Source organism: Sinohyriopsis cumingii, chromosome 7, assembly GCF_028554795.1.
Source record: "Sinohyriopsis cumingii isolate HCF-2022 chromosome 7, ASM2855479v2, whole genome shotgun sequence".
NCBI classification, from domain to species: domain Eukaryota; kingdom Metazoa; phylum Mollusca; class Bivalvia; order Unionida; family Unionidae; genus Sinohyriopsis; species Sinohyriopsis cumingii.
Genome location: NC_142967.1, coordinates 136,635,300 through 136,660,601, shown reverse-complemented (window position 1 = coordinate 136,660,601; position 25,302 = coordinate 136,635,300). Strand labels below are relative to the sequence as shown.

Genomic DNA, 25,302 nt, shown 5'->3' with positions numbered 1-25,302 from the left:
ATACTAGTTGTCAAAGGCTTGTGAAGTTCCAAGAACTAATATGTACTCTAGATAATTAAATTTGAAATTAATAAATGATAAAATTACAAAGAAAAGGAGCTTTCTTCCTGGTGATAGAGTTCAGGATGTCTTGCACTTACCTTAAAAACCTCTTCAGGCTAAGTTTTATGGTCCTTACACAGCTGAAAAGAAAATAACTTGTTCAAATTACATCATCAATACTCCTAGAATGAGAAAGCAAAAACAACTGTGCCATATAAATATGTTACAGGGGTATGTTGATAGAGACAGCCAGGTTATTCTTGCAGCCAGTTTAGTTGAACATACCCACTTAATGAGGATTTAAGCGATGAAATACAATCTAATAGTAGTGAATCTGGTGCAACCAGTCTTCGTAATTAAGAAATTTATAATAATCTGGACTACAAACTTTCACATCTGCATCAGTAATAAAAGAATGAACTAAAACAGCTATTACCCAAATATGAGCACTTGTTTCCAGATGTTCAAATACGAACAAATACAATCTACCTAAAGTTGCAATTGTAGATTCTACACCTGTAAAACAACATTCATGTGCATACATCCTCTGAATTCATATATCGAAAAGTGAGTTTGTTCTTGCTTGTGTTACATTTCTAGAACATATTTTGGATTATAGACATATTAAACCTTTATAAGCTAAGGTCAAGGCTGTCTCTGAATTTCACGTGCCTATGTATAAAGCACCTGATGCGGTTTTTTGGCATGACTGGATGTTATTGGAAATATTGCTCCAATTTTTCCATAAAGACTGAACCCGTTCCCATTATGTTGTGTAAGAAAGCCAAGTCTTATTGGTCTGAAAAATGTTAGGAGGCTTTTGATAAGTTAAAAGCCCTTCTTAAGAGTGTACTATTTCTTTCAGCTCCAAATTTCGATCAATAATTTAAAATGTCTATTGATGCAAGTGATGTTTAGGTTGTGCAGTATTGATTCAATGGGACAAAAATGATATAGATCATCCATTATAATATTTTTCTAAAGTGTTATATAAGCACCAGAAAAATTATTTCACAATCGAGAAGGAATGTTTGGCTTTGATACTGGCTTTGCAACACTTGAACGTATGTATCAGTTTAGCTTCTTCTCTGAGTAGTGTGAGATCTTCAGTGATCACAACTCACGTTCATTGGCGAGAAGAAAAACAAAAATCAGATATTAATTAGGTGAAGTTTGATGTTGCGGGAATACAATAGACACATCAATAGAAAAGATAATCTAAATGCAGATGCACTTTCACTTGTATAGAAGTATTGTATTGCTTCATGTAAGTAGTTAAGTGGGATAATAGAGCGACAATGAAAATTAGCATTACAGGACCCCTTGGGAACATATAGCGACAATGGAAATTTAACATGGAGAAAAATCGTGGGAACATATAGCGACAAGGGAAATTTAACATGGAGAAAAATCGTGGGAACATATAGCGACAAGGGAAATTAACATGGAGAAAAATCGTGGGACTGTTGAGCGACAAGGGGATTTGAACATGGACAAAAATCGTGGGAACATATAGCGACAAAGGAAATTAACATGGGATTTTTTTTTTTAAAAAAAAATAAAAAATAAAAAAAGGGGTAGGCAATTCAAAGACTATCTCTTTTCGAGAAATATGGCTGGCCCTGAAAAGGGCCTTTGGTTTATGTTAATATGCCCTTAACATAAAGGGCATTTGCGACATCTTCTTGTCCTCAAACTTCGTCTTACAGCAGGGCCATACATCAGAGTCCTCTTGAGGCAACCTTGTCTCTCTATATAGACTCTTCTTATCCACAGGCTGCTGCTGGTCCTGTGGACAACGGTCCACTTGGATCGGACATACATGAGTATGTCCGTCCTGAACATCATCGTTGACACAAGGGTTGAAGATTCAACGTCGGTCCACATGTTGAGGCTCCTACAATAGGTGAATCAATGCACTGAACTGCGCTTATTTATAGGGACAGGTAGGATTGAAACGGATTGAGTTCATTCACCAATCCGAACACGCGTTACAGAATTCAGTCAGCCCGCATCCAATCCGAAGAGAGCAGTCTGTGACGTCACGTAGTCAATATAGATCTGCTAGCGCTTGTGTGCAGTCAATCTATGCGACAGTGATTCAACATGACGGAAACTCAGAAAACGATCCAATGGGGTGCACCAGCAGCGGAGACCGCCCAAGGGAACCCGGACTTACTTTCAGAAGAGGTGAATTGGGATTTTGTGGATTTTCTCTCCTCGCAAGAATTTGTTCCGGAACCTTCGTTACCTTCTTCATTACCGCAAGTGGAGAATTTTAGACAGAGACAGAAAGAAGAATTGGAGAAATTTATGCAACGACAAAAGGAAGCGGAACAGGCTTTTCTCTTACAGCAACAGCAACAAGAAGAAGAGGTAAGAAAAAAACAACAGCAAGAAGAAGTAGCAGCAAAGAAACAAGAGGGTGAAAATCAAACGGTCACGGTACTGTTGGATATTTTAGCGGAGTTAAGAAGTCTGAAACAAATGTATCAGACTTCTTTATCACGACCGAAGAGAATACGACCTTCCCGAGCTAAACACGTCAACCCTGTGACTAAGCCTACCGTACCACCCTTAGTGATTTCAACCCAATCATTATCATCATCATCAACATTACGCAGTCCAGAAGTAGGCCTTGGCCGTGGCAAAGGCATAAGACAGTTAAAGTTGATTGCTTAAACTCACCCCTACATCGTAAAAAAGGCCCTTTTCAGGGCCACCCACATATCTCGAAAAGAAATACAATTTCAATTTGCCAATAACTCAAAAAAAAATAACCCACCCATTTTACCCTTATAGTACGTGTCTGTGTATGAGTGCGTGAGTGTAGCTTCTTATTTTAAAATCATAACTCAAAGACTCTTACCTTATATCATTCATTTATTCTTTTCTCCATTTTTTACAATCCAATTCACAATTCACAACACAACACTTTAATAAAAAGTTCATTGACTTCTTCTTTCTCCTTGTTTAGTCTCTCTGTTTTTTTAATTTCTTCACCGTCACACTCTTTTCCTCTTCTTCCTCCTCACTTTCTTCCCTTCTTCTTTTCTTCTCCTGTTTCTTTTTCTTCACCTGTCTGCTTTTTTCCTCTGAAGAATCCCTCTCTTCTTCTGAAGAATCCTTCTTTTCTTCTGACTCCTCTTGTTTCTTTTTTGGGCAATCTGGAGACCAATGTCCTTTTTCTTTACAATAATAACAGGTATCTTGACTTTTGTCTTTTTTAGCTCCTGTTTTTTGACGGTCTGGACACTCTGAAGACCAATGCCCTTTCTTCTGACAGATATAGCAAGTATCTTGACTTTTATCTCGAAAGGAAGGAGAGTAGTCCGTAGGCTGGTCTGAAGAGAATTTTCTAATGACCCCTCGCAAAGCTCTGACGAAACGTTCCATCTGGTTAGTCTCTTCCATCGTTGTGCTCGGCTTGAGAGTGAAATGAATAGTGAAAGGACAAGACACACACCCTTTTATATACGCTGGTCTGCTATGACTATAAAGTAGCTCATGGTGTTTCAACTTGAGTCATTTGACTTTTTGCTTTCAAGATGAAACGATCCCATTCATTCGAGAAGAAAGAAGAAAAAGAAAGTAAGAGGCAGAAACGTGATCTATCGCCTCGTACCAGGGCTGAAATCTTGGCACAAATTCATGCCAGTGATTTTGAAGAGGACATGAGTGAACCAGAATCAGAACCCTCTAAACCAAGTTCACCACCCTTAGTCAACCCTGAAAAATACTATTCCATTCGAGAGACGGAAAAGCGCTCCTCTAGAAAATTTAGAACCACGGCTTACAAATACACGGTGAAGTTTAAAGATTTCAAGTCCGAAGTACCGTTAGAGAAAGCAGAAGGGTTCATCACCGGAGTGTGGGATTCTCTGCTCACTGCACTCAAGCGACAATGTCAACCCAAAGAAGACGATCGCTTGAGACTTTCCATACAACACGACGGTTTGAAATCCCCTGTTTGGATCGAGTTTAGCACCCCTGCAGAATTGACCGCTTCCAAAGTCATGGACAAGATTCAACACGTGCAACAATCTAATGACCAGTTTGACATCACCGATGGAAAAGCCACATTGGACATGACCCACGTCTCTCCTCCTCAAGGAACCGGACGCAAAAAGATGTTATTGGTGAATGACCTTCGCAGCATTAAGCGTAGCCTTGTCCAAATTCACAATCCTCATGACCAGATGTGTTTAGCCCGTGCCATCGTGGTGGGACGAACCTATGCCAACAAGAACGACACGGTAGAATGGAAAAGAACCTGGAAAACTATTCAACGATCCGATCGAGCCAAACAACGAAGTGAAGCAGAACTCCTGTTACGACAAGCTGGCATGTCCAAAGACACACCCTGTGGCATACCTGAGATGCAAAAATTGCAAGATGCCCTAGCTCCACGATACACCTTGAAAGTGTACCCTCAAGAAGTGCGCGGGTCTTTGTTGTTTCGAGGGCAAGATTTTAAGGACGGAAAATACATTCACGTTTATCATCACGATGACCATTTCGATACCATTACCAGTATCACTGGATTCCTAGGATACGGTTATTATTGTGAGAAATGTGATTATGGTTATAACAATCGAGAGCAACACAAGCATTGTGGATCGAAATGCCCAGGATGTTTGGCCTCTCCACCCTGTCTGAGCGAAGAACCAGTGCCTTGTTCAACTTGTCTGCGCACGTTTGTCAGCCCTACCTGTTACCAACAACATTTGAAAACACGAGGTTCACAGAAGAAATGTGCTTGTCAACTCCTGAGATTGTGCTCTACGTGTGGACAAGGCATACTTACCAACAATGCCAAGGCACACGTATGTCGAGGAAAGAAAAAATGTCACATTTGTCACCACATCGTGGACTTGGAACACCAATGTTACGTGCAAAAATACCAACCCCCACCAGAGAAAGAGGACGGTCACAAGAAGAAAGGCAATTTCATCTTTTTCGATTTCGAATGCATGCAAGAGACTGGCATTCACATCCCTAATTTCTGCGTGGCTCATCGAGCGTGCGAGAAGTGCATTCAAGAACCTATCTTCAGTCATTGCCCTCACTGCAGCAAGATTCCTGGAGGACGTGAAAAAATCTTTCGAGGACCGAACACGTTAGCCGATTTTGCCCAATGGGTCTTAGACCCCGTCGACAAGACGTGGAGCCAAGAGGACATCGAACGTTACCGAGATTGTCATCGTCATGCCACAGTGATGGCTCACAATTTTTCCGGATACGATGGACAGTTTCTTCTCAGATACTATACGGAACAAGGCACCGAGCGTCCTAAAGTGACTTTGAACGGAGCCAAAATCATTTTCATGCAAGTGGGACAAGTACAGTTTAAAGATTCGATGAGCTATTTGGCCATGCCTTTGAGCCGAATGCCTAAAACGTTTGGAATGACAGAAATGGCTAAAGGGTACTTTCCACACTTTTTCAATACGGAAGCCAATCAACACGCCGTTCTACCCCATTTACCTGAGGCTCACTATTACGACCCCGACAACATGCGTACCGAACAACGAGAAGCTTTCTACGCTTGGTACCAGGCTCACGCCTCGGACCCTTTCGACTTTCAGGAAGAAATGCTAAAGTATTGTCGTTCCGACGTGGACATTTTACGGCGTTGCTGTGGAAAATTTCGAGAACTGTTCATGGAACACGGAGGGGTGGATCCTTTGAAAGAAGCTTGCACCATTGCCAAAGCGTGTTCCCTAGTGTATCGACAACGATTCATGCCTGAAAACACCGTGGCTGTCATCAGCCCTCAAACGACCCACTTTGTCAAACGTCAATACTCGGTCAAAGCCCTACGTTGGTTACATTACTTGTGCGACAAGGAAGACAAGTGGATTGAGCATGCCCGCAACGGAGGGGGCGAAAAGACCATCGGAACGTATTCGGTCGATGGCTGGGACTTAGAAAACCCCAAGATCGTGTACGAGTTTAACGGTTGCTTATTTCACGGATGTCCTGTTTGTTACCCTGACCGTGGCACTAAAAATCAGTTTTTGCAACGAACCATGGAAGACTTGTACCAGGACACTTGTCAGCGACGCCTAAAGTTAGAACAGCAAGGATACCAAGTGGTGGAAATGTGGGAACACGAGTACGATCACCGTATGAAAACCGATCCCGAGTTTAAACGCCTCGTGGAAAGTTACCAGTTCATGGACTCGCTGAACCCGAGGGATAGTTTGTACGGAGGAAGGACCAATGCCACCTGTTTGCTGTACCAAGCCGACGAAGAGAAAGGAGAAGAAATCAAATACTTGGACGTGTGTTCGCTGTATCCCTACGTGTGCAAATATTGTCGCTTTCCTGTAGGGCACCCACAATTGTTCACGGAACACATCGACCTGAAAAACATTCGACAATACGAAGGCTTGATCAAGTGCAAAGTTTTGCCTCCCACGAACCTATACCATCCCGTCTTACCTCACCATTGTCAAGGCAAACTGATGTTTCCCTTGTGCCGTACTCGTGCCGAAACGTGCAACCAAGACCAGCCTTGTCATCACAGCCAGGAAGAACGGGCCTTGACGGGAACCTGGGTCAGCGTAGAATTGTTCAAAGCTTTGGACATGGGATACCAACTGTTAGAAGTGTACGAAATTTGTCACTTTCCCAAGACACAACAATACCACAAGGGTGATCCCAGTCAGAAAGGCATTTTCGCCGACTACGTGGATGCCTTTTTGAAACTGAAGCAAGAAGCCAGCGGCTATCCTTCCTGGTGTCACACTCCCGAAGACCAAATACAATTCAAAGAGAAATACTACGAACAAGAAGGCATCACTTTAGACCACATCGAGAAAAACGAAGGCAGGCGATCGTTTGCCAAAGTGATGTTAAATTGCTTGTGGGGTAAAATGGCACAACGACCGTGTTTACCCAAGACGGAATATTTGACAGAACCTTCCCGCTACTTCCAGATGATTCACGACAAAACCAAATACATGAAACACGTGGACGTCGTTCGAGAGGATTTGATCTTGGTCAATTACGAAGAAGATCTGGACTTTGTACAAGACGACCCTTTTGGAAATGTCATCATTGCGGCTTACGTGACAGCTCATGCTCGCTTAAAATTGTACGAAGCTTTAGAACTGTTAGAAGAACGCGTCCTGTACTTTGACACGGACAGTTGCATTTACATCCATCACCCGATTCAACAGCACCCTGACATCGAAGGAGACCGTTTAGGAGCCTGGACAGACGAGCATCCCGACGACAAGATTCTAAATTTCGTTAGTGGTGGTCCCAAAAATTACGGCTACGAATACCGGGACAAACAAGGAGAAGTGCACACGACGTGCAAAGTGAAAGGACTGACTCTGAATCATCGTACCAGTCGAGTGGTCAACTTTGGGGTATTGAAAGAAGCCTTGCAATCGGGAGAGGATGGAAACTTTAAAGTGACCACCTATCAACCGAACAAGATTGTACGTTTACCCACTCACCACATCGTCAGTCGACCCTTGGAAAAAGTCTATCAAATTGTATACCAGAAGCGAGTTCGACTTCCCAATCATTTCACCTTACCGTATGGACACGTTGGTATAAAACATTGGTTGTAAGAGGATAGCCACCCACCAGAAAGATGACTTCGCCACAGCAAGAATCGAGTGAGAAACCCGATGAGAACTCCAAGTTCAAACCCTACCATTTTCCAGTCTTCTTACCTGACTATTGTGATTGTGCCCGTCGATTGGACACGTTTCAGAAATGGCCTACGGATAGGGAAGGATTACCTTCTTCGCATGTTTTAGCTAGAACAGGATTTGTCTACTTGGAACCTGAGTCAGGATTGGGATACGAGGTACAGTGTTTCGCTTGCGGACTGAAGTTACGAATGGATCTATGTATCTATAAAGATTCAGCTATTCTGGAACATACTCGATGGTCTCCGCACTGCCCTTACCTTTCTATGGCCTTTCCACCCATCACACTACGGTACAATGTTGACGGTACCTTAGAGACGGTACCTTTAGAAACAAGACATAAAAAACGTAAAAAAGGAAAGATGTACAAGCTGGAGACTGCATTGAGACTAGTATAAAAAGGGGGCTATGGTCAAGATCGATAGTTCATTGTGACTACCAAGACCGAGCGAACAAGATGAATACTTTGAAAAAGACATCGTTCCAGTTTGGGGATTGTAAAAAAGTTGTATCTTCCTCTAGTGTGACTAATACTGGATGGATAAGACCCAGGCATTGCGACGGAAAATGTCCGGAAGGAAACTGCGATTGTCCATGTGGTTACCATTGTAATTGCGTAACGGAGTTTGCAGACGAGTGCGATTGTGAGCCTTGCGATGGATACGATGCTGTACCTTGTGACCTGAGCGATGCCGTAAAGCATCATGGGAACTTTAGTGCCCCTACCCCTATCATGGAAAGTGATGCTGTGCGTGTCAAACCTGTCGGATGCGAAAGTGATGCCGCTCGTCCTCTTGGACATTTTACTGGGTTTCGTTTTAAAGGGGAATGTTCACCTTCACGTCTACCCCCCTACGGATGTCATCCAGCCTTGAGCAAACTCCTACCCATGTCACTCAACCCTCATCGAAACGAACCTGTGAAAAACGAATATTCGTTTCCTGTGCGTTTGTCGGAATACTGCGACTTTGAAAATCGTCTTCAATCGTTCAAAGGAAAATGGCCAAAGTATCTGGGAGGACCGACCCCCGAAGAATTAGCCAGAGCCGGATTTTTCTACTTGGGCGAAGGAGATAAAGTCAGGTGCTTCAGTTGCGATGTGACACTTCACCACTGGGAACCGCAAGATTCGGCCTACGTAGAACATGCTCGATGGTCACCGAATTGTCATTACTTACCTTTAGTTGGACCGAGACATTGAAGTAACTTCTTACCATAATAATCTGTTCATGGATACTTTACAAGAGAACATTCGTGCTTTGCCTGTGGAGTTGAGAGAACGCATTTACCGAGAGCTGGTCAAAATACAAGTGAAACGTAAAGAACAATTGCATCCGTTACGTCACCGGTGTTTGAACCACTGGTACCTGAAGGCTATACAAGGACTGATTCAATTGAAAGTGTTCCATCGGACAGACATTGATGAACGACCTTCTGGTTATAAAAAGGATTGGTTTCGTATGGACGATTGTAGTTACTACATTGTAAACGTACTGCATCGAATTCCAGAGGAAGAGTTAACGAATTACCAACATCTTGAACACAATGTCAACTTAGTGAAAGAGGAAACTTCTGAACGAATTGTAATGTGTAGATTAGTGACTCAACGATTTAAATTCGACACTGAAGTGAAACCATGTTTGTGCAAAGAGTACATTTCTTGTGTCAGACCAAAGAGGATTTAGTATGACCTATTCATGGATACTTTGCTAGAGAACATTCGTGCTTTGCCTGTGGAGTTGAGAGAACGCATTTACCGAGAGCTGGTGAAAATACAAGTGAAACGTAAAGAACAATTGCATCCGTTACGTCACCAGATCTTTAACCACTGGTACCTGAATGGTATAAGAGAACTGATTCGTCAGAAATTGTTTCAGTGGTCAGACCTTGTTCAACACTTTGAGTTAGTGAATGATCGAAATGTTCATTATTTTGGTTACTTCGAGATTCACCTACAGCAATACATTGAGGAAGACAAGTTAAAGGATTATCAACATATTTTACGTGGAATCCACTTAGAGGAAGAGGAAACTTCTAAACGAACTCTGAAGTTTCGGTTACAGTATGCAAGATTTAGATTCCCTACTGGAGAACGAAGATCTCTGGCTAGAAAGTACGTGTATTGTTTCCGAAACAAAGAGACTATAAAAACAGGCTGCCATGCCACGACTTATGTCACATGTCATCCAACAGATTCCGTGGAAGGAACTCAATGACCATATTCAAACCGTGGATCATTACCATCGATTATTACAAGAACTGTATCCATTCAATTTGGGACGACAAGTGGTGTGTGTCTTAGTGACTTGTTTTTTGGGATTTCGTTTACCAGCCGATTCTTTGTGGACTCTTTACGATCAGTACTTACCACCTCCATGGCCTTAAATGGTCACGAAAAACTCCTTTTGCTCAAAGCCTTGCGTTTTCATCTGGATACTTCTCGACCTCTACGGGAAAAAAAGATTCGTCAACTTTTAGCTACCCAAGACGTGTATGACGATGTGTGTGTAGCTTGTGACTTACATCCCCATTGGACAGATGTCCGTGCCTGGAAAGAATGGGATTTTGAGGCTTGGACCCAAGAAGTGGCCCAGTATGCACGAGAGTTGTTCAAGGAAAAAAGTTACTTTTCAACCCGTGTTAGTGACGGTGCCAGAAGAACCCGTCACCCAGGACAGGACTGCTGTCGTGGACAGACCTGAAAGACCCTTTCGGGAGGACACTTGTGTGACCTTACCCCCTGTTGAACTGGTTAGAACATTACCCAAAAGATGTGATTGTTGTACAGACACTTGTGTTTATTCCACGTTCATCGTTATCATGTGCCTTTTATCCTTGTACTTAAGCCTTTGGCTTTTATGTATTTTTGTCTTTCGTATTCATGTTTGAAAAAAAACATTCAATAAACGTGTTCTGAAAAAGTATATAAACTCTTGTCTTGTTTGTTTTCGTGTCACAAGTGACATTTCTCACACCATGGCTACCTCTGCTGTCTCTGCTCCCTCTTCCTCTACTGTCAAAGTCATCGACGAACACTTAGATCGTGCCAGTTGGGAGGCTTTGTATCTTCGCCATCCCTTTAACATGCTCATTGCTGGACCTAGCGGTTCAGGCAAAACCGAATTCGTCAAACGTTTGATCGAACATAAACATCATTTGATCGATCGGCCCCCTCAACGGATCGTGTGGTGTTACAAAGAGTGGCAATCGGCGTACAGCCTCTTGCGAGAAAGTCAAGGCGATTCCATCGTGTTTGTGGAAGGCATTCCTAAAGAAGACGACGGCATCGTCTCTGACTCCCGTCAAACCCATTTGGTCATTTTCGACGACATGTTAGGAGAAGACGAAGAAGAAATTAAATTGTGGTTCACGCGCAAAGGGCATCAACGTAATGCCAGTGTCGTTTACATCACCCAAAATTTGTTTCAACAAAGTAAAGCCCATCGCACCATCAGTCTCAATGCGCATTACGTGGTCTTGTTTAAAAGCCCTCGAGATAAATCGCAAGTGCAAGTCTTAGCCAAACAGTTAGGAACGCCTTGGCTGACTCAGGCGTACGACGATGCCACTCAAACGCCACACGCCTATTTACTCGTCGATTTGAAACCTACGACCCCCGAGGATTTGCGATTTCGTACCCACTTGTTTCACCACTGGTGCCAAGACGGAGGGCTTGTCCTGTACACGTCTCCGTCCTCGACTTCATTTCACTCCCCATAAAAAATCTATAAAAACCTCAGACCCTTTTTCGTCTGTCTCACACAGTGTGAACATGACGTCCCTTCAGTCGCATCTTCCCGTCAAATTGATTCGTGCCTTGTATGGCATCAGTCGAGAAAAAAATCCACAAACACGAGCCCGTGTCTTAGAAGCTAGTCTCAAAGAAGTCTTACGATGGTTCACGGTGACGGCACGTCAATTACTCCAAGGAATCATTCAGATTCCTCATCAAACCCAACGCTTTTTCGATCGAAACAAAGTCGCTTTGGTCCAACTGGCCGATCCCCGCATCGACACTCAAACCAAAAAACAAATCATTTTGAAACCTGGAGGGAGCGGTACTCTAGGAGGGGTCATCATTCGCTCACTCTTAAGATGGGATCCTAATGCCCCCAAAGTTATCCCCAAGACAAAAGTCCAACGAAGCCCCAAGAAGAAAAAGAAAAAGACCAGGTCCCCAAGAAGAATAACTTCTCCAGTGGCAGGACCCTCCTCTTACCAGACACCACCACCCCGGAAAAAGAAAAGAAGCCCCCAGAAAAAGAAACAGAGAAAAAGTCCCCAGAAAAAGAAAAGTCCACAGAAGAAAACTAGTCGCAAGAGAGGCACTTCGGCCAGGACGCAACCTTACACTCGCAAACCACGACCTGCCACGGCAGTGACTGCGTCTCCGGCATCCTCACGTTCATCCACTTCTCCGTTGATGACACCCAGAACTGAAGAGTACTTGGAGACGTTGATCACACCAAGAACATCTCCGTTGATGACCCCCAAAAGAACTTCCCCAGTGGCAGGACCCTCCAATTTAGTGGCAGTGGCTGCTGCTCACAAAGTACCTTCTCCCAAAATCAAAGTCCAAGAAAGATCGGGCATGTTACAAAGTTTACTGGATTTGTCCAAGCAAGAACTGGCTCGATTTAGTCCGTTGCGTACCCCTGCACGACGTGTCATGCCTGTCCTCAAACTGATAAAACGTAAAGACAATCAGTGGCGACGCGTTCCAGTATAAAAAGAGCCTGTGACCAAGTCGGGGTATCAGTGAACTTGTAAAAAAGATGTCACCTCCAAGAAGCCACAAAAGAAAGAGACAAAGGCAGACGCGTCATCCGACAAAGCGCTTAGCCAAGCATCGACATTACCCTAAGAAAAGACACAGTCGTTCCAAGAAAAAGAGGCGTCAACAAAGGGGAGGATTCCTTGGTGATTTTGGGAAAAACATTGTCACCTTTATGACAAAGCGATAGTCCCAAAAAAAAGATAAAAGGGTGTGCGTTAAGTCATCGACGTTAGTGTCTGTTCGGTGAATGTCCCGGAACCACAAGCAAAAAATGTCACCCTCCAGAAAACCCCAAGGAAAGAAAAGGAAAGGACTGCCACCACGTTTAGCTAAACATGGGGACCTGTTATCTGTCCTGTCCAAAGCTTCTTCACCCCTACGAAAAAAACTCATTCAAACGGCCTCCAAAGAGGTCATCGATACCGTGTGCGAATGTTGTTTGAACGTTTTGAAAGGCACGATCCCTTTGTCCAAACACCAGAAACAATGCTTAGGCAAACATCGTCACGTTCTTCGCCAAATGGTTCAAAAGAAAATTCCCATTCGTCAAAAAAAGAAGATGTTGGTCCAACGTGGAGGCATTTTACCTCTCTTGTTAGGCCCCATACTGAAAGGAGTCTTGGGAACCATGTTGGGAGGACTGGTGGGAGCAAGATAAAAAGGCCCTCGGAAGTTCCAAGATCTCAGAATCGACCCCTGACAACCCCATGGAAGGACGAAAACTAGCTTTAGTGCCTTACAAACGATGGATGGAATACCATCGGTGGCAAGAACAACGCACCCCGCATTTACCTCCCAATCCCAATTTGAGCGAGATGTCCCAGTTACAACACGAATTGCAATCCTTGATGGATCGCCAAGATTTGTCCGAAACAGAAAAATCGCAAAAGTACGGTCAACTCTTGCAACGACTGCAACTCTTTCACCAGAAAGCTTTAGACGAAACAGCTTTACCCACTTTGAAAGATTTTAAGACCTTGATGAAAAGTCCAGCACCATCACCAGTACCAGTACCAGTTCCACCACTACCCGTGACCAAGACAGAAAAAGGAAAAGAAGAAGAAGAAGAAGGGTTTCAAACTCCACCAGAAAAAGTACGCAAGTTAACAACACCACCTACCTCCAGAATTGGATGGATTAAAAAGATGATGGCCACCCCTTCTTCATCACAAGAGAAAAAGAAAGTGAAGACAGAAGTGAAACAAGAACCGATATCCCCCGCTCAGACATCCTCCTCTTCAACACCTATTGCCGGTCGCACACGCAAAGCCTTGCAATCCAAGAAAATACCCCAAGAGAAAAAGAGTAGCCTCTTCCAAGAGTGGGTGCCTTATTAACACACCAATCCACACAAAAAAATGGAAAAAGTCTTAGCTAGCATTTACTACGATCCCTCGCATCCTGCAGGTTACGCAGGAGTTCAAAAATTGTATCGTGCTGCCAAAACGCGACTGAAAAGTCTCCGTTTACCTCAAGTGCAACGATGGTTACAAGAACAAGCTACCTACACTTTACACAAACCCATTCGACGCAAGTTTGCCAGAAGTCGCACCCAAGTGGAAGGCATCGATCATCAATGGCAAGCCGATTTAGCCGATGTCTCTCATTTGGCCAGCTACAATCGTGGCTACAAATATCTGTTTTGTGTCATCGACGTCTTTTCCAAATTTGCCTGGGTCGTGCCCTTGACTTCCAAATCCAGCAGCGAGTTAGTGCAAGCCCTGCAACGAGTGTTGAAACAAAGCGGCCGTCACCCTCTTCGATGGCAAACGGACAAAGGCACCGAATTTCTGAACCAAGCTTTCCAAAAAGAATTAAAGAAACGTGACATTCATTTTTTTACCACCGAGAATCCCGAAACCAAAGCCAGCATCGTGGAGCGTTTTCAACGCACTTTGAAAGAACGCATGTGGAAATATTTTACGTATCACCACACTCTGAAGTACATCGACATCTTACCGCATCTGGTGCAAGCGTACAACCAATCTTACCATCGAAGCATCGGACGTGCCCCGCAAGACGTGACTCCCGACAACGAAGTGGTGGTGTTCGAGCGTCTGTTCGGTACGTCCCCGACGAGGGCTGTCCCCAAGAAAAGTGGAGAGTTGACCGTAGGAGATTGGGTGCGCATTGGCAAAACCAAACGCACTTTCGACAAAGGTTACTTACCTAACTGGACGACCGAATTGTTTCGCGTCACTGGACGAGTGCATGGCCGTCATCCTGCCGTCTATAAATTGGAAGACATGAACGGAGAAGTGCTCAAAGGAACGTTTTATTTGCCCGAGTTACAACGTGTCACCAAAAAAGAAGACGACGTGTACGACATCGAAAGCATTCTCGAACGCAGAACCCGTAAAGTGGGCAAACGACGTGTCAAAGAAGTCAAAGTACGTTGGAAAGGATATCCACCCAGTTTCGATTCTTGGATCGACGCTTCGCAAGTCATCGACTATAAAAAGAAGTGACCATCATGCCCTTTCACACAGCAGACGCAGCTACGTCGACCACTCCTCCTTCACCTAGTTCTTCTGTGCAAGATTTACAAAAACAACCCTTGTGGGTGTGGTGTGGAGAACGTGTGCCTAAAACGCAAATCGTCTTTTTCTGCCAAATCTTCGTGGTGTATTGTGTCATCGGGGCAGCCATCGCCAATTTGAGTTTGCAACAAGGAGACAAACAATTGTGGACCATTTTATTGAGCAGTTGCATCGGTTACCTGCTTCCCAATCCCTCCCTGAAATTCTCCTCGAACGGGAACGTTGTGTCCAGTGCCAGTGCCAGTCACCAGTCCAACCACAATCAGAACCCCATTTTGGGCGGAGACACACCTCTGACATCCACTAATATTCCCTCGGACAGCCACAGAACTCTGGAATTATGAGTCACCAAAACCAATTTTACTTAACCTTACCCAGTGACAGTTCCATGGAGGTGTTTCCCAACAACACGTTGTGCTGTTACACGGCCAAATTACCTCAAGCCATCCCCTTAGATCACGAAGCCCATTGGGAAGTGGCTTTAGTAGAAATGATTCACCCGACCCAAGTCCTCAATGTCCTTCCCAATCAAAATAAATTTGATGTGGAAGTTCATGACGAACAAATGCAACAGTACTTGGATACCCATGGCAAATATGACAAGAAAACCCGTACACCAAATCTAAAGTGGACCACCTATCACTTGTTCGTTCCCCCAGGCTATTATTTTAGTGGTCAACATTTGGTCAGCACCATAGCCACCAGGTTTAATGGTGTGTTTCTGAAAGCTTTGGAAAGTGTCAAAAAAAGTGTCACCCTGGAGTACCACAAAACAGCTCGTCGCTTCCTGATAAAATTTCCTGAGGGGCCCAAAATCATGTCTTTCTTATTTTGTTCTGAATTGTTTGACATGTTGGGCGGGGACATGGAGATGAAGAAGAAAGTAGAACAACAAAAAGGCGAATTACTAGTCATTTCTGACAACGATACTTTTGCCAAGTATTTTCGTACCCCGGTAGAACTGAACCAAGGACTGAATTTGATGTTCGTGTACTCCGATGTGGTGGAATACAACGTGGTGGGACACACCTCCGTACCGTTACTGCGTGTCATTCCTTTCAAAGTGGATTCTGTCGCAAACGCTGACGAGGAAGGTGGAAACACTTACCACGTCCACCGCGAATTTGTCCATCCTCACTATTTGCCGGTCAGCAAGTCGTATTTGGACACGGTCAACATTACTATAAAAGGAGATTTGGGACAAAATATTCCATTCACCAAAGGAAAAGTCACGGTGAAACTCCATTTTCGAAAACGGTTCTCTCACGATTCGTAAGTAAGTCATGTATCCAGTGTACCGAGGGGTGGCTCGACAGCGAGGACACGGTTTAGGAGACATGTTAAAATCGGCCTTTCGTTCGGTGGCCCCGGTGTTGAAACCGATGGTGACACGCGGATTGCACGCCTTGAAAGATGCGGCACTGACGCAAGGCAAAGAATTTCTCCAAAATGTCATCATCGACAAACAAAACCCTAAAGAAGCCTTCATGAGGGCAGGCAAAAATGTCTTGCTGCAAACGGGTAAAGACATTTTGGGCCGACGAGACACACCTATAAATGCCCTGCACGATACCGAGTCAAGCATTCAGCAAGGACAAGGCAGAAAGAGACGAAGAAGAAAACACCCCTTCACCAGACTTCAAGCGAGAAAGGCCAAGAAAAGAAGAACCGTACGAGACTTAGACGTTTTCGATTATTGAGAAAAGAGACAAAAAATGATGCACCGAGAATCTTGCGCCTGTTCCAAGACGGAACTGGATCTGTTTGCCATGCCCCCCACCATGATGACCATGCAAGAATCCCAATGGGTGGAATTTCACCCCGTCTCCTCATTGACAGCCTCAGCTCCCATCGAGTTTGAAATCAAAGGACAGCCCGAAGATTACATCGATCTGAATAGCAGTTACTTGTACTTGAAAGTCAAACTTGTCGATGAGGACAATTCGACCCTAGATGGCGATGAGGTAATAGCTCCCGTCAACAATTTCATGCATTCCTTGTTTAGCGGAGTGGACTTGTACTTGAACAACAAACTGGTCAGCAGCAGCATGGATACTTACCCTTATCGAGCGTACCTGGAAAATCTCTTGACGTACGGAATAGACGCCAAGAACACTCATCTCAATGCCTGTGTGGTATGGGAAGCTGACGAAGCTGAAAAGTTTGAAAATTTAGAAACTGATGAAAAGAAAGAAAACAATGACGGATTTATAGAACGAAGAAAGAGAATCAAAGATGGACAGAGTTTAGAACTGATGGATCGTTTACATCTGGACATGTGGTTGCAAGAGAAATATTTACTAAACGGGGTCAATGTCCGCCTGAGACTGAATCGGAGCAGTGCCGCTTTCCATTTGATAGGTAATACTGTTTGCAAAACTGTCATCGAGGAAGCCAGGCTCTACGTACGTCGTGTGGAAGTGTTACCTAAAGTGGGTAACGACATCAGTCAAACGTTGAGCAGAACGACAGCCAAGTATCCCATACGACGCGTGGAAGTGAAAACCTTCACCATTCCCAAGGGACAACGATCCATGATCGAAGATCATCTGTTCCAAGGACAGCTACCCAAGCGTTTGATCGTTGGTATCGTCGAAAATGAAGCCTTCAACGGAGCTTTGGCTAAAAATCCTTTCAACTTTCAACACTTTGGCGTGTCCAAGATCGAAGTCAGTCGCGATGGCAAGACCTTGTGTACCCGACCCTTTGAGCCTGACTTTGAGAAGAAGAATTACTTGAGATCGTACTTGTCCCTGTACGAAGCCACCGGTCAGTTAGGAACCAACACCAGTCACGGTATTACGTACGAGGATTATGTAGGAGGCTATGCTTTGTGGGCTTTCGATTTCACTCCTGACCAAGGCAGCGACGAGGGACATTTCCACCCTATAAAATCTGGCCAGATTCGTGTGGAAATTCAGTTTGCAAACTGAGACCCTGATGTAACGGTGAACGTCATCCTGTATGCAGAATTCGATAATACCATAGAAATCAACAGTTTGAGAGAAGTCATCCTAGATTACTAGAAAGCCATGGAAGACTGTTGTCCCTCTTTACCTAGTGAAGAAACTTTGGAGATGGAATGTAAGGAGACCGTGGAAGGAGAAGAAGATATCATGATGAAGTCGAGATGGCCAGAACAAGAAGCCCATTTAGTCTCCTGTTTTGCCAAACACTTGGTCGACAAAATAACAGAATTGATCAAGAAAAATTGCTATGGATGTCAAAACGATCATCCCAGTCAAAATCAACACGATAAATGCCTGATGTTGAGTCAAGAAGAAAAATTGGACGAGTATCTGGACGAAGCTTGGAGTCTCATCTCGAACAAAGACGTGTTGCACCAGTGGTATAAAGACTTGCGTGAACATTCTTGTCCACCATTAACCACTCAAGAGATCCATCGTATCGAAGCTCTCCTGAATCAGAGTGAGGAAACAGAACGAATAACCGTTTATTCGTCAGACATTTTCAAGCAAAAAGTCAGGATCGAATTGACGACTTATTATTACCTGTGGTGAAGAAGAAGAAAAAACACAAAACAATGGATACCTGGGAACTTTATTACCTTTTGAACCACAGTTCGTATACAGCTTCTTGGAATCCTGTCGTCTGTGCTAAAGATGAACTCCCTCATCGCAAACCTAAAGACCATCAAGCTTACGTGATCAACACGGACGAAAGTCATCTCCCAGGAACCCACTGGGTAGCCGTCTACTTTCCTCAAGAAGGATGTGTGGAATATTTCGATTCGTACGGATTGCCCCCTTTGGAAGACGATATCATCGACTTTATGAGAAGAAATGCTCAAACCACCCGATTCAATAATGTGAAATTACAAGGCACAGATTCCTTGGTGTGTGGACAGTACTGTGTGTATTTTCTGCATCATCGCAGCCTGGGCTATTCCTTAGAACATTTAGTGACTCATTTTGATCCTCGTTCTTCTGCTAGAAACGATGTGAAAGTAGATCGATGGTTTTGTGACCATTATGCTTATCTTTTGTCTCAAGCTAGGAAACGTAGTGTCCATCAATGGCCTAATGATTTCCAACAGTGGAAATCACAATTTCATTCACAACGTTGTCAGCCCTGTTTAAAGTAGATTGTATTTGAAGAAAAAAATGTTTGTGATTTAAAAAAAAATTGTTTGATGTTATAGTGTTGGATTATTGTTAAAAATGTTGTTGTTTAGTGTTAAGTGATTTTTGAATAAAAAAATGTTGTGTTTTGAAAAAATGCTTTTGTCTTTTGTTTAGCTATAAGAATGTTGAATTGATGCTCTTTCATTTCTTACTATCCCTCTCATGACACTCACTGAACGTTGCGGCTCGAAAACCGTGTGGGGGATGTTTTCCTTCACGTCCGCGCTTTCACTTTAAGAACCGGGGTTGTTTCCAGTCTAACCATCCATTGTCGACTCATCCTCCTACGAAGATGTGCTCCAAACTAGCTAAGCTCAACGAAGCCTACGTGAATTTGCATAGGGTCAGACACAGTCTGATACCGAAGCCAGAAGAAATAGAGAATGTGAGAATGTTAAAAATCACTGAAGACCTGATAGAAGAGCTCTTCAGAGAAGAAGTGAACAGGGAGAAAGAAGAATGGACAGAGAAGTACAGACTTCAAAAACAGCAGCAACAGCAACAACAACAGCAGCAGCAGCAACCTGAACCTGACAGAGGCTTTGTCGATTGCCGTATCGACACCAAAGAGTTCTTCTTCTCTTTCCGAAGAAGCAGACCTATTGCCAGAAAGTCTATAATCAGAGGACATCGCATTCTTAGAAACTAAAAAAAGAATGCCATAGCAAAACAAAAAACAGCCCTTTTCAGGGCTACCCAATACTCTAGAAAAGAAATAACTATTAATTTGCCAATGTGTGTAGGTGGAGTAGTGTGTATATAAACACTAACTCTTTTATAAAAAATGTGAGGGTATGTGTTTGTGTGTTTGTGTGTTTGTGTTTGTAAGAGCTCACGTAACTTGGTAAGGATAGTAGATTAAAATGATGTTAGTTTTTTGGCTGTTAGAGGTGTATATTTGGGGTTAGATTGGATTGCTTTGCGTATGTGGATAGTCTATTGAAGTGATTAATAAAAAATTTTAGAATAGTGAGTGAGTGTTTCTTTTAGGTCCGCGCGTTGTTGTTGATTTTGGTCACGATCTAGGTAAGATCAATTTTATGTTTTTTAGGGGATGTTTTCCATCACGTCCGCGCTTTCACTATAAATTGAAACTCGTTCGGCAGTCCAGCTACCCTTGTTGATTGATCAACACCAAAAAATGAACACGAGACTTGAGAAACTGTTGGAGCTTCATGTGCATCTGGAATATGCCAGGCGCATATTAAATGAACTGGCCGCGGAAGCCATTGTCGAGGAGGGAAGGATAAGAGAGGAGGAAAGAAGAAACAAAGAAGAGGAGGAGAGAAGATATAAAGAAGAAGAAGAAAGAAGATATAAAGAGGAAAGAAGAAACAAAGAAGAGGAGGAGGAAAAGGAGAGAAGAAATTTCAAAATCCCAGAGAGCGAAAATTGGGATTCTGAAGCGAAATATCCTGCCTCTGCTCTCTCCCCCCAAAAGGTAAAAAGTAACTGGGGGATAAGATGCGTATGTGGCGCCAGGCCTGGAAGGTGCCACCATTAACCACCTGTCCATGAAGTTCCAAACAAAACAGCCCTTTTCAGGGCTACCCAATACTCTAGAAAAGAAATAACGATCGATTTGCCAAAGTGTGTAGGTAGAGTAGTGTGAAAATAAACACTAACTCTTTTTTAAAAAAATGTGAGGGTATGTGTTTGTGTGATTGTGTGTTTGTGTTAGTAAGAGCTCAGGTATGTTTGTGTGAATAGTAGATTATGGGTTTCTTAGCGTATGTGAAGAGTATAGTTGGGGTTATATTATATGAAATGAAAAAAGTGGGGATGTTTTCCTTCACGTCCGCACGTTGTTTGGTCATGATCTAGGTAAGATCAATTTTATGTTTTTAGGGGGATGTTTTCCATCACGTCCGCGCTTTTTGTATAAGAACCCACAGTATTCGTGGTTCAAACCATTCTGCAAAGAATAAAAAAAGAAGATGGCTTCAAACCACCTTAACAAAATGGAAAAATTGCAAAACGTCATGGACAATTTAGGAATGTTTGAGCAAATGTTGGTTAACCTAAACGAGGATCACTACTCATATAGTCCCCATAGAGTGAAGATGGAGATAAACAATTTACGAAAAATGAAGGTAATCATCAGTGATCTGTTGAAAGAAATAAAGGAGGAAAAGGAGGATGAAGAGGAAAGAATAAGAATACGCAAATGGAACGAAAAAATTGAAAAAGAAGAAGAAAATGAAAAGAGGAAGAAAGAAGAGGAGGAAGAGAAGAAGAAAGAAGAGGAGGAGAATAAAAAAAAGAAAGAGAAGAAGAGTGTAGGAGATAAAATAAGAACTTGGTGGAGGAAAAGAAGAAATTAGAAGAAGAAGAAGAAGAAGAAGAAGAAGAAAACCCAAAGGCCCTTTTCAGGGCCAGCCATATTTCTCGAAAAGAGATAGTCTTTGAATTGCCTACCCCTTTTTTTATTTTTTATTTTTTTTAAAAAAAAAAATCCCATGTTAATTTCCTTTGTCGCTATATGTTCCCACGATTTTTCTCCATGTTCAAATCCCCTTGTCGCTCAACAGTCCCACGATTTTTCTCCATGTTAATTTCCCTTGTCGCTATATGTTCCCACGATTTTTCTCCATGTTAAATTTCCCTTGTCGCTATATGTTCCCACGATTTTTCTCCATGTTAAATTTCCATTGTCGCTATATGTTCCCAAGGGGTCCTGTAATGCTAATTTTCATTGTCGCTCTATTATCCCACTTAACTACTCATGTATATTTTATATCATTCATGAGATTACATCATCTATAATTTTAATCAAATTTATATTTGACTAAGGGTTAAAAAAGCTTTATAGAATTAATTTTGTTTTCGTTGTGAGAGGCGGTGTAATCATATTCATTGTCTACCTGACCATAATCAATGATTCATTTATTTCTGTAAACAACTAATACGCAATTATCTGTTGTTTCCCTTCTGGCCCCTCTAATCTAGTTTGGAAGTAGTTCCGTAACTTTGATCCTACTTGCCGTTGCTCTATTTGATCCCCTGATATAATGTTGGTGGTCATTTTAGTGTCGACAGGTGAGCTGATTTCACTTTTGGCACTAATTAACGTGAGCAGATCTCACACCACTAACTTTACTACTGAATATGATAATGCAATTCAGATTTATAAAAAAGGTACTAACTGGTTGATTATTACCACAAAATACAAAATACAAAAAAGGAAGTTGCGATATGAAAAAATAGCAGTGCATTACATTCAAAATCCAATGTAAAGGCAAAATGCCCTCAAACGGACATTGAAAAACGGTGAAATAAGATATCTAAGATGTAAAAAGAAAAGGCATATAAATATGCAAAATTGTAAAAAGAATTGGAGCAGGAGCTATCCCTTTCCAAAATACACTGCAAGTTGTCCTTTATCCGGTTGATTTTCTTGCTACATTGTAGTTGGTGAATGGTTATTTTGATTACTTTGGTTTAGAGCGCACCAAAAGTACGTCTGCTCTCCTCGACATACCTGTATCTTCTCATCTGAGTATAGCGAAGGAAATAGAGTAAGGTGACATACCTCAGTCCTACGGGTCTTCAGTTAGTCATTATCTACACGCATATTCAATCGAACAATATACAGTACTAACTTTAACCTGGAGCTACAGTATGGTTACTTGTGGATAATTCTTATACCAGGAAGTCTGAGACAGATGTTTAACCGCATGAAAAAAACATATGTAGAGGAACATATTATCAAGGCGATGCTTAAGTGGTTTCCTATAACTTTTTAATATCAGTTTTGATTGGGATTTTTATTGTATTCAGTGCAGCGATTCTCTAATTTCAGGTTAAAAGTATCATCATGAAATACGGAGGTACGTACAACCTTTACACAAACATTTAATTCCTGATGCATTTTGTTTGCACGAAATCATATTAGGTATTTGTTTTAAATGTTGTGAAAGGTATACTTGTAAAATGTTCCGATAAAGTTCAATTTACCTTAAAATTGCATCTAGATAAATTTTAGCATTAGATCAAGTTCATAAGGAAGATAGATAAAATAAAATTTTGTGACTACAATTTCGTAACAACGGAAGCTTTGAGATGAAAATAACAATAATACGGGTAACCATTGTCTTTGCTTATTAACGAAAAAAACATTTAGACATGAGCACTGAATTTCTAAACGAGGCATGTCTGAACCTTTCGTTAGGAGGACGTCAATGTGCTGTAAAATCAAAGTCACGTATCTGCCCATCAAAGGAGAGAAAATAAAAACGATCAAATTTAATATAAAGAAATGTATTTCAATATATCAATATATCAAAACAGCTCAGAAATAACGCTCCCTATAAAATAGTTGTTAGAAACGTTGGACATAATGGTATTCGCAAAGGAACGTGTTTCTCATAGAGATCCGACTACATATGTATATAGTAATAATTTGTACCATATTATTTCAAAGGAATCAAATATAAGGAATCTCCAATAAAGAGCCCAACAATTAAGTTAAATGGTGAGGAATCCAGATATTATATAGTCAGCAAGCAGGACTTAGATTTCTACAGAACTTACTCAGTCAGGAAATGATAGCACCAGTACATTTCTAAGGAATCAACTCCTGGCCAGGGCCTTTATAATAACAAAGAACGTGGGTATCCTACCTTAAAAATCTAGATAAAAGAGAAACAAGTATGTATGAACTAATTAATATCATTAGCAACGTAAAAATAGGAAGAAACACTTCTATTTATCACACTTATTATGCAGTTAAACCATGTTTGCAAATTGAGCTCTTCGTCATACATTTTTAAAATTCTGTTTTATTTATCTCCAAGTTATCTTTCTAATGTCCTGAGAATGAATATCAAACTAATACATGGTATAATTATTTCCATGATTAGGATTTTACAAATATTATTATTTTATTTTTTTCTCACTTTTTCCAGATTTTAAGGTTTGCTTCTTTGCTCTAATTTGTCTCAAGTACGTCGCTGATGGCCAGAACGGAACATTTACGAACGGGAAAGGATATTTCAACAGCAACTCCACATTTCTTGACTTGCGGTATGTCGTTCTGTACTTCAGTACATAGATCTGAAATAATATAAGTCAGTTCGTAAGATGGCAGAATTTAATTTGGTATTTTTTTTCAGTATTCCCCGTCGGGAAACCATCCCACTGACTAGCTCACAATTCATTATAAGTGCACGTTACTTTTCAAGGAATAATGATAGTAGTACATAGTATTCTATTATAATTCTAAGTCCAATGGAGACCACTTTATAAAAAGAGAAAGGAAAAGAAAGACGAAGACCAATGTGTCAACCTAGTCAACAGTCTGAGAGAGAGAGAGAGTGCAAAGACAGCAAATATATTTGTGGTCATTTGAAATGATTATAATTAAATGACTGTAAATGATTCTCTTATTACAAATCTTTTAAACAAATACATAAATTAGGAGACAACTAGTACTTTGACAATTTATTGCATTAACACCTTTGAAATTACTCTACTTTATAGATGAATATATACAACTACTACATGTTTTCTCTTCCTTTTAATATACCCAAGAACCAAATAAATGAGGTCATACCCCTATCACTACACACAAGCTAAATTTCACATGGGGACATATCTGAGCTTTTTAAAATTGTGATTGGGATTGGCAAACGAATCATTCAAAGAGATATTTGTACAGTTGCCATTTGTCGCCAAAACTGTTCAATATACATTTCATATATGCATAATTTTTTCTGACATGTAGTCAAATTTCATTTCTTTTCTTTTAAATGGATCATGTTCGGTGTTTTGGTATTAAATCTACATTTATCGATATATGATTTTAGTTGCAACAAAAGGAGATTCATCACTCAGTTTCTTTTGTTTTGATCTATTATACCAAGAATAAATTCTATTTCTGAAATTGAAAATTGTGCAGATGATTACACTTACTCCTGATCCACCCAATACAACTAGTAAGTAATGATTCAGTTTTGGAACAGTTCCAGACTAAATGAGATCAAGTCTCTTTTGAGACATTAGAGCACACGCTTGTGGGGACTGTTCAAATTTCGTTTAAAAAATGTATTAGTTGGTAAAATTTCATGCAGTATTTTAGTTTGAAACCATCTCAGTTTTGGACACTTAGTTTATTAAAAAAAAGG

At 41.7% G+C, this 25,302-nt stretch overlaps 1 protein-coding gene across 2 annotated transcripts in view; it reads left to right on the top strand.

The window, feature by feature from the left end:
• The window catches only part of LOC149796208 (uncharacterized), a 70,571-nt gene that overhangs the window by 5,537 nt on the left and 39,732 nt on the right, over positions 1–25,302 (top strand). For both annotated transcript variants that reach the window (XM_089966159.1, XM_089966158.1), the window contains exons 2-3: positions 22,980–23,007; positions 24,085–24,202. In XM_089966159.1, the coding sequence (XP_089822285.1) occupies positions 22,995–23,007; positions 24,085–24,202 (131 nt within the window). In that variant the 5' untranslated portion in view covers positions 22,980–22,994. The remainder of the gene's footprint in view (positions 1–22,979; positions 23,008–24,084; positions 24,203–25,302) is intronic.